We start from the raw sequence: 10,000 nt of genomic DNA, 5'->3' as shown, positions 1-10,000 counted from the left end.
ATTTTCGTCCCGGTTTTCAGACTGATCTCCTCATTTCCCCCGAGCTCTGGGGTGCAGGAATGAACGGGCCCGTGGAGGCGCTGAAGTGACCCGCCCGCTTCGAAACGGGACCTGGGGCCTTTGGAGGAGACCGCAGAGCGACCACCTGACCGCAGAGCCTCTGCTCGACCGTAGAGCGACCGCCCGGCTGACCGGCGGACAGTGACTGTCACACAGAGTCTGGGACCTGCTACCGCATCCTGCCCCCCCTTCATGGCCCTCAGCGCCCCCCTGGAGCGCCCGCGCCGGTCCAGCTGACGAGTGTCCGCTCGCGCAGCGACCCCCCCCGCCTCCTTAGCGCTCGGGGCCGAAGAGGAGCTCCGCCATGGACGACTCCAGCATCCTGAGGCGCCGGGGGCTCCAGGTAAGGGGCCGCGCGGGGGAACCTGTTTTTACGTTAAACAGAACGCCAGGCTCTTTTCCCCCGGTCCCTCAGATTCGTAAGCGTCCCGCGCCGGTAACAACACGCTTCCCTTTGGCGGCGTTCGTCCTCCTGCCCGTAGCGCCGCCGCGGGGTTTAGCCTTAAAAGGCCTCGGGCGGCGAATCCCTGCGGGGTGGGAGGGGGGGGGGGGGGGGGGGGGAGAGCTGGGCTCGGCACTCTGGAGCTTGCGCCTTACTGCTGTCGGTTTCAGCAGGAAGTTTCTGCGCTCCCAAACGGGGACGGGAGCCGCGTCGTTTGCTTAAGGGGACGAGCGCCGAGCCCCTGTTGCGCCGCTGGGGGAAGCGGGAGCGGCGTTTGATCCTGGCGCTGTGGGGCCTAGCGCTGAGGCTATCCCCCTGCTCTGGCCCCCCGTCTGCCCTGCTCTGGCCCCCGTCTGCCCTGCTCCTCTCCTGCTGGGGCAGGAAGGCCTGTCCGATGCAGTTAGCGAGCGCTCGGCTGCTCGAAGGCGGCGAGAGTTTTCGGCTTTCCGCTCCTGACCCCCCCGACCCCCTGACTGTAAGAGCGCTGTGGCTAACGTGCGGTGTTGCCAGATTGGGCGGATTCCCACCCGACTGGGGATACTTTTTTTTTTACTGCTATTGTGCGGGGGGAGAAATGGCTCTGGGCGGGTTCACCGTTTCCAAATCTGGCAACGCAGGCTGAGGTTTATACCACAGAATGTCTCACGGAGGTGGCTAATTCTTTCCAGGCTGCAGGAGGGGGAACCGTAGCGTTGTCACAGAATCTCTCTTACCCTCTTCATGCGCGGTGTTGGGTTACTTCGCTTACGTCAGGGTTAGAAAATCTGACCCCGCTGGAAAAGCTCTGTTTATGCGTAACTGTAAAAAAGAAAGGGGATATTTGAGCAGTTTGCTGGTCTCTTCCCCTGGGGTTTCCGCTCCAGTGCGAACAGGCTGTGCAGAGTGTGTGTGTAAGATGGTGGCTGGAGAACGGTCAGCCGCAGTACAGACGTGTCCCCTTCACGCCAGGCCTCATCGTGGTCTTCGCTGTGGTGAGATTTGGTGCGAGTGCGTGAAAAGTGGCATCACAGTCATGAATTCAGCCGTTTGTTTCCGCAGGCCAGGGTAGCAATGTTTGCCCTCGTTAGTTTTAGTGAAAAGAGCATTGCCACAGCATTACCGTGCCGTGTGGAGATGACCTAGCCAGTCATGAATTCTGACTTTTCAGTTTGTTTCAGAAGGCATAACTGCCCCCCTGAACACAACATGAATGAAAACTAGCACAACAGAGTGTGTGAACCCCAGTACAGACAGTCAGTGTGTGAACCCCAGTACAGACAGGGTGTGTGAACCCCAGTACAGACAGTCAGTGTGTGAACCCCAGTACAGACAGTCGGTGTATGTGAACCCCAGTAGAGACAATCAGTGTGTGTGAACCCCAGTGCAGACAGACAGGGTGTGTGAATGGCGGTACAGACAGGGTGTGTGAGTGGCGGTACAGACAGACAGGGTGAATGGCGGTACAGACAGACAGGGTGAGTGGCGTAGTGGTGCTGACCCAGCCGCTCTGTGTTGTGTCTGGCCGCTGAGCTGTGCGGCTTGTGTTTGTTTCCCTAAATCCGCTGGCGTGGGCACGTCGCCCGAGGCGTGGCGTCTGGCGGGGGAGCGAGGGGAGCGAGCGCCCCGCATACCAGACCGCGGGACCCCCAGAGGGGACGGGATCCGACGCCCCCCCTCCCGGCTCCGCCCGGGCCCCGCTCCTGTCTGCGCTGCGGGGGCTGATATCTGGGAGCGGGGGGTCAGTAGGGCAGCCAGCAGAAACAAACAGTGGGGGCCTGCGTGTCTGCGTCTCTGACCTCCCCTGCAGCCCGGGACGGGCCTCTCCGTGACCCAGCGGGGCGGGAGGAACGCCTCGGCCGGCTTTTTGAGCCTGTCGGGGCTTGGAGCTTTTAAGAAGCGCCCCTTTGCCGGGTCAGCGCCGCGCCACGTGTCCTGGTGCGGAATCGGCGGCTGTTTACGGGAGGCGGGTGAACGCGTCGGTGGGTCTCTCCGCACGCGCGACTCCCCCTCACACACCCGCTGATCGCTCTCCGGAGGGTCATTAATTGGGACGGCCTTGTTGGGCGTTTGGTAATGTGAGGCTTTGCCTCGCTCGCTAAGTGTTACGAGCGGCTGTAATGAACAGCACACGAGGGGATTATTATTATTATTATTTAATTTTTTTTGGAAATGCTGCCCTCCGTGCGAGCGGCCTTTCCTCATACCGTAGTGCTGAGGTAACCGGAGGGGTACGCCAGCCCCCCAGCCCCCCCCCCCCCCCCCCGCGCAGCGTGTGATTGACAGCGGGGCTGTGCTCCACAGCTGGCACCGTCCGGTCTCGGGCTCCAGCCCCATAAAGCACGCGCCTCTCTCTCTCTCTCTCTCTCTCCCTCCCTCGCTCCAGTGAAGCGCGTCTGATTTACGCCGTCCGGGATTAGGCGGGGGGGGGGGGGTGGGGGGCGGGGGTGTTCTCAGGGTCGGCCGATTGTTCCCACACAAAGGCAGATGTGTGAGCATCAGCAGCTGGAGGGCCCGGCCTGGCCTCACTGACTGCCCGCATTAGAGACTCTCTCTAATGCCTCTGGCACCGCAGATTACCCAGGCATCTGCACGCATCCTGTTTCCTCCACCAAGCCCTTTTTTTTTGGCTAGTACAGTATGTTTGTTTTTTTAAATATGTGTAGCCGTGGGATTTTAGTTTCTCACTGACGTTACCTTTTGAGTCTTATCTTTATATAATTTCATTTCAGCTCGGTGCAAGACGATTTGGTGGCAGAGATGGCTATTGGCTGGACCTCAACGGCGGGGCCAGCCCTGCTAACGCGAATGTCTGTGACTGAGTGACTGAGTGATGAAGTTACACCATTGGTTGGCCGAGTTGTGAAGTTACGCCATTGGTCGGCCGGATCACGTGTGTTAGGTCCAGCCATGTTCTAGGTTTTAACCCGGTCTCGTTTTAATTTTAATGACCGTGTAGCGCATTGAGCCTGTTCTTCAGCAGGTTCAGAAGAGCTTGTTTGACTGGCAGTGTAATCAGTGGATGTTTCCTGAGGTGTTATCCCGGGGGAGTGAACACTGTTTCCCCCCCCTCTTACGTTTCGCTGTCCCCCCCCGCCTGTGGAAGTGCGGTCCTGCTCTCTGTGTACCCCTTAATCAGTCCCTGTGAGAACAGTTCCGGCCCCACGCCCAGTAAACCAGGCTAATGTGTCCCGCCAAGCTTCTTTCCTCAGTGAACTTGGTCAAGTAAGGGTGAGAGGACGTCAGCACCACGCTGCACTAATTCGACTCCTGGCAGCTCGGAGAGCTTGGGGGGGGCGGGGCCCTACCGCGTCTGCCCACTCCCTTCAGGCCGTTAAAAATCACGCCGCTTTTTCCGTCCCCCGACCTATCCCCCCCCCCCCCCCGCACGCTTTTCCGCCACAGGAGAGAGAGAGACTTCCTCCCGGCTTATCCCTGGTAAACCGCTCTCTTGCTTGAGCGGGTTTGGATACGAGGCGAGTTTGGGCGGGTGCTAGGTTGGTACCTGCGGGGGGGAGTGGGGGCGAGAGCAAGAAAGAGAGGGGCACAGCTCGAGTTTGAACCCCCCCCCCCCCGAGGGCGGCCGCTCGGTCGCTAAGGGCTGCCCGTACGGTCGTTTAGTCACGCACAGCTGCGGGTCATTGACCGCGCCCGTGTTGAAGAGTAACTCCTGACGCGTTAAATGCTGCTTCCCTGCGCGTCGAACATTAACCTGGAAAAGTCAGCCAGCCCCATTGCTTACAAACACCGAGGCTAATAAAGACTTCTGCTGTTTAGCCAGTTCAGAGCAAAACATCTTCGGGGCACAACAGGAGTTTAGTACGTTTTCCGGAAAGATTTCATCAGTGCAAACTAGCGAGTTTTAGCACGTCTGCTGAGATGGAGTCTGCAGTTAAAGACGAGGCGTGTGTGCTTACTCTCCTGGAAACGGTCACTTCTTTGTTTTTATCCATTTTCAGGCAGACTGCCCAGTTTTAAACTCCCCAATTCCGTCTTGGCTGCTCTCTCAGTTTTGATCCTAACTGGCCCGGGACAAGCAATATTATATATTTATATTCGTAGCATGTGCATGTCCTACATGTGTCATACTGAAGTGTTGGTTTAGGCTCTTCGGTGCAGTAATTAGGCCCTGCGGAGGAGTCCTGTGAAGGTTGGGTACGGATACTCCGCCCCAGTGGTGTGTGTGGCTTGTGCAACGTTAACGGCCGCTGAAGTGAATATGTGAAAACTTTGCGCAAATCTCCCTTAATCCCGTTTTCTGGCTCTCTCAAAACGGGGCCAATTCGCTGAGGAATGTTAATAAAAAAAGCGTAATCTGCTTTTGTGTTTGGGGGGGGGGATTAGAGGTTATTTAAGCGGGGCTGGGGGGCTCGTCCGGGGCGCGTTTCTGTCATCGCCCTCTCTCTGCCCGTGTGTGCGGCCGTGTGCGGACGGCGGTTCCCGCGGCGATGGCGTCCCACCGGCACGTCCACCCGAGCCGGGCGTGCCTGGCCTGCCGGCGCTCCGTCAGCTGGATGAAAGTGAGGCTGTCCTGCCTGAGCGTTACCATGGAGACGCCCTGCGAGTCAGGCCAGGTGAGCCGTTTTTTTATTTTTTATTTTTTTTAAAACGCCGCAGCGACGACGGGCCAGAACGCTGAAGGAAGTCCTCCCCCCTCCCCCTCGGGCTGTTCGGTGGAAAAACTGGCTCTGTCAGGCGCAGTCCGCCGTGGCGGTTGTCTTTCACTTCCGTCCGTTTTGTTTACGAGGAGAAACGAGCTCTTTGTGTTCGTTTGTTTGTGGAGGCGACCTCACGGGAGCGTGGCTGCGTTGTGCGTACGGAGCTTGGTCGCGTGTCGCTGACTCACTCTGAGCCCGCTCCTGCTCTGGCTCTCCGGGTGGGACGTCCGTGGCTGTCCTGTCGTGTTGTGGACGGCGATCCCTGTGCTTGTACTTGTACGTGGGGGGAACAGAAGCTTTTGGCTCTGAGGAAAATCAGCGGTCATAGTTGACGAGCGGGGCGATCGCTGCTCACCTGACCCCCCACCCCGGCGGCCCGCTGGCCAGTCGAGCCGCAGAGCAGCATTTCTGTACGGTCAGGATTCCAGCCCTGGGGGTGTTGCATTGCCGTCCCGTCTCAGATTCTCCTTATCTTGAGAGGCGTGCTTGTGCTCAAATAAAATGCTCATCCAGGCTACTTCTGGTGAAGTCTGCAGCAGCTCCAGTCATCTCCCCGTTTCTGTGTTTCTGTATCTGAATAAACCAAGGGACTTTTAGGTGCTTATCCTAGCATCTTGACTGAGTGCTTGCTTGTGCTCTCTTATTCTTCCTTGTCCCATTTTTTGTAATCCTGGCCAGTTTGTGGGGGGGGGGGGATACGGTGGTTTGTCAGGGTTACTGCAGCAGGGGCTTCGCTGCGCTCTGTGTGAACGGTGTTTTAAGGGGGGGGGGGGGGCTGTTTGGCTACTCTGTCGGGGTGAGCTGCGGGGACCTGTCGGACCTGATCGCTCTGCTTTCCTTCTGAGCGTGAGCAGAACCCCTCTCTCTCTTCCGGCCCCGAGCGCCTGCGCTGGCTCTGGAAACGGGATGAGCTCGTCCTTATCGGCGCTGACATCGCCGGCTCCGTCCGGATCCTGGGGGGGGGGGGAATGCAGGAGGGGGCTGGGGCGGGGCTGGGCTGCTGAATGGGACCCGCCCACAGAAAGAACAATGGCCCAAATTCACTTCCTCCCAGCGGTCTGTTTGGCCCCTGGCGTGATAATCCACCACCGCTCCCGGGCCGCTGAACCGCACCGCTCCCGGGCCGCTGAACCGCACCGCTCCCGGGCCGCTGAACCACACCGCTCCCGGGCCGCTGAACCGCACCGCTCCCGGGCCGCTGAACCACACCGCTCCAGGGCCGCTGAACCGCACCGCTGGCCCCTGCATTCGGGGCTTAGAGCTGCAGGGGAGAGCGGCGGTCGCGGCGCTGGGTTTTAAGCTAACCGCTCGGGCCGTTTTTGGAAAGCTGCGTGGACTGGAACGAAAGCCTGTCGCTGCTATGGATGCGATGCGGGTGCGTGCGTGCGATGGCGCGTCCCGTCGCACTCTCCGAACTGCGGCAGCGCTTCCCCCCCCTCTCTGGGCTGCGGTCTCTGGCGCCGTTCCTCAGGAATGCGCCCCCCCCCCCCCCCGCGCGGCTCGGGTTCGAGGGCCCAGCGCGCGAGGGAAACCAGACCCGCGTGATCGCTCAGAGCTGTCAGGCCCCTCCGCTGCAGACCGCAGCGGTAAATGATTCCCGCTTGTGTTGAGGCTTAGTATCCGCGGCTGAATCCTGCAGAAGACCGTGCAGAACTCTGCAGCTTCCTCGCGGACCCGTCTCACCTGGTCTGACCCCTGTGCATTTTTAATGATGTTTTGCACGCTGCGTATTTTTGGAGCGCAGGTTTAATTAGTTGTTTTGTTTTTTTTTCGTCCGTGGGGGGGGGGGGGGGGGGATTGCGTTGTTTGGACAGCTGCACATTTTGTTCTGGGGATTGGCGGAACAGCTGGTGGGTTTAGGCCAATCGCTGTTGGAACGAGAGTCAACACCGGCTTCTATAGGTTGCCAGAGAGCCCACACGTTTCCCCGCGCGGACAGAAGCCAACTCCAACAACCCGAGAATTTAAACATGTTTATTCGCAGAGACAATGTCTCCCTGAATAATGATGTTCCTGTCAGTAGCTGGATTTCCCTCCCAGCACTCCCATGCTCGTACCCGCTGCTCCAGTGCCCGATTGGGAAGGGCGGACGCTGGCACCCGGCTGTCCGCTGTGCCGGGTAACGATCTCAGCGCTGTTGGTGTTGGGCAGGGCTACATAACGAGGCTCGATCCGTCTCAGGATTCTGTGCCAACATCCGCTCTTCGTTATTTAAACGGCTCAAACGCGGTGTTTGGATCTGACGTTTGCATAAGAGCTAGCTACAGCCATAGAGGTTTATCCTAAAGGTTTTACTGTGCTCAAGAACAGGAGTGAACCAGCAAAGTGTACACTGCTTCCTGTCAGAAAGCCGAAACTAAGGAAACTGGTTGGAACAAAAACCAGCGCACAGACCGGCGCTCCAGGACTGGAGCTGTGCACCCCTGGGGTAGAGGGAGGGGGAGGATGCTGACGGCTGGGCAGGGAGTAGCCTACCTCGAGCAGCGGTGTAGCGGTGAAACCACAGGAGCTACGTAAGACTCAGGAGATGGGACGCGACGCCCACAGAACCATAAGGAGAGGGTACTAGGGTACTGAGTGTCCTGAGTGTCTTAAGAATACTGAGGGTACTGAGAATATTAAGGTACTGAGGGTTACTGAGGGTACAGAGTACTGAGGTATTGAGGGGACTGAGGGTACTGAGGTACTGTCTGCTCAGCTCTCTGGCAGCTCTGCAGTAGGGGAATTCGCAGGGGGCCCATGAGCTCAGCCCGTCTCCTTGGTGAGCACAGATTGAGAGCGGTGCGAGTATGAGCTCATCTCTGCTGGGGGGGAGGGGGAGGGAGCGGGGTGGATTGAGGACAGCGTCTGATGGAGCTCCGATGCGCAGGGACTGTGAAGTTCAGCGCGCCGTGGGAAGGCGGGTAATGGAAACCCAGCTGTGAAACGGAGGTGCAAAGCAAACGGGAGAAAAAGGCGTCTGACCGATCAGCTCTATAATAGGCGAACGCGGTCCGTATGGACGCGGGAATGCGGAGGAAGTGGCTAGCTCTCCAGTCAGGTCCACATGCTGTTCAGCGGTGTGAGGTGGGATTGGGCGGAGCGCGGCGGTGGGGGATTGGTAGAGCCGCAGGGCTGTGTGGTAGGCGCTGGTGCAGTGCCGTGCTGGTGTACCGGACACACTGAGGTGCTGTGGTGTGCGGTTACCGGCGCAGGTACCCAGACCCGTGTGTCCACCGCACATCCCGCCAGGCCATTCTGGAGGCGTACCGCACGCGCTGCTGGTCACTGGCCACAAGGGAACGGGCTCTGTGGGGGCGGGGCTTAGCAGGGCGGGGCTCTGTGGGGGCGGGGCTTCAGCAGGGCAGGGTTCTGTGGGGGCGGGGCTCAGCAGGGTGGGGCTCTGCGCTGTGGCCCCCCCTCTGTACACCTCCCCACTTGTATGTACAACAGGGACGTCGGATCGATTTCACTCCGTCCTCGCTGCTCCCTCTCCTCCCGTTGCTTCCTGGGGTTGGCGAGAGGACTGTTTGGACCGAGGCTCGAAACTGAACTCTGGGATACTGGAAGTCTAGACGCCCCCTGCTTCCACCGCCAAAGGGGGAGATGAGAAATAAATTAAATTTGGCAGCGGGGAGCGAACAAAACATGTGCAAATGAGGTTTGGGGAGGCGGGAGCGTGTACCTGCGCGATCGCTCCAGTTTAAATATTTGCGATGGCGATTTTTTTTTGGTTAATGTTATTTGTGTGTGGCTGCTGACAGACAGCAGTGCCTGGCTCTCCCTCAGAGCGCCGCACACCGCAGGCATTAATCACACCGGCGGCAGCGATGCGAGGCTGCTCCCTCTGTAGCGCTCTACAGGAGAGCGCTTTGATCGCTCCCTCGCTCGCCCTGTTCCCCCGGGACCGCCCTCCCATCTCCCCATGTAGCTGTCCCTCACTCTGCATAATGAGTGTGATATCTCTCTCTCTCTCTCTCACTTTCTCTACCTCTCATTCTCTCTCTCTCACTTTCTGTCTCTCTCTCTCGCGCTCTCTCTCTCTCACACACTCTCTATTTCTCATTCTCTCTCTCTCTCTCTCTCCCACCCTCTCTTTTTCTCTCTCTCACCCCCCTCTCCCTCTCTCTACCTCATTCTCTCATTCTCTCTTTCCCCCTCTCTCTCTCTCCCCCTTTCTCTCTCTCTCGCTCTCTCTCTCCCCCTTTCTCTCTCTCTCCCTCTTAGTCAGGTGTGTTGCAGAGAGCTCCTGGTATCCAGGCTGTGCTGCTGCAGTCACACAGACTGTGTTGCCGTGTGTTAGTGTTGGAGGGAGGAGTCCCCTCCTCCGCCCGTGTTGTATTGAGTGAGGTTCCGCGTGTGGGGTGGGGGGTGCTCAGTGGGGGGGGGGGGGGGCGCTCAGACAGGGGCGGGCCACGCTGCGAGGTGCAAATTGAAGGTTTTTTGCGCGTGGCTGAGTGCGGGGGACCTGAGGTGACTCCGCCGGGGAAGGTGTTGCTGTCGGATCCCTGATAATGAAGCGGCTTTTTCACCGGCTGGGGAGGAAGACGTGCCGGAGACAAAGACTGCGGACTCGCTTCAGTCCGTGTGGGGAAAGCTCTGAGCCCCCGTCGGCCTAAATCGAGCTCCGGAATGGGGTCGAACCCTCTTACCGCACAGCGCTGGATTAATGCAGTAATAGGATCCCTTATAATCACACTTGCAGTGGCCTCTTTGTTTCTGACAGAGTTAATGTGGAGAGCTGGAGCACAGTGAAGGCTGGCACGCGTGGTAATGCACTGTACATGGCAGGCTGGCACGCGTGGTAATGCACTGTACATGGCAGGCTGGCACGCGTGGTAATGCACTGTACATGGCAGGCTGGCACGCGTGGTAATGCACTGTA

General features: G+C 58.9%; 1 protein-coding gene across 6 annotated transcripts in view; it reads left to right on the top strand.

Annotated features, from left to right (window-relative positions):
• Nucleotides 1-10,000, top strand: part of mast2 (microtubule associated serine/threonine kinase 2) — a 137,769-nt gene that overhangs the window by 53,031 nt on the left and 74,738 nt on the right. Inside the window, exon 1 of one of the 6 annotated variants that reach the window (XM_035412416.1) lies at nucleotides 1-403. This exon is cut by the window's left edge and continues 1,316 nt beyond it. The exons of the other annotated variants lie outside the window; for them this stretch is intronic. Coding sequence (XP_035268307.1) covers nucleotides 365-403 — 39 coding nt within the window. The 5' untranslated portion in view covers nucleotides 1-364. The remainder of the gene's footprint in view (nucleotides 404-10,000) is intronic. 6 annotated transcript variants of the gene reach the window in all.

Source organism: Anguilla anguilla, chromosome 4 (assembly GCF_013347855.1).
Source record: "Anguilla anguilla isolate fAngAng1 chromosome 4, fAngAng1.pri, whole genome shotgun sequence".
NCBI lineage: Eukaryota > Metazoa > Chordata > Actinopteri > Anguilliformes > Anguillidae > Anguilla > Anguilla anguilla.
The sequence above is the reverse complement of the archived record's forward strand: the minus strand, read 5'-3'. Positions and strand labels throughout refer to the sequence as shown.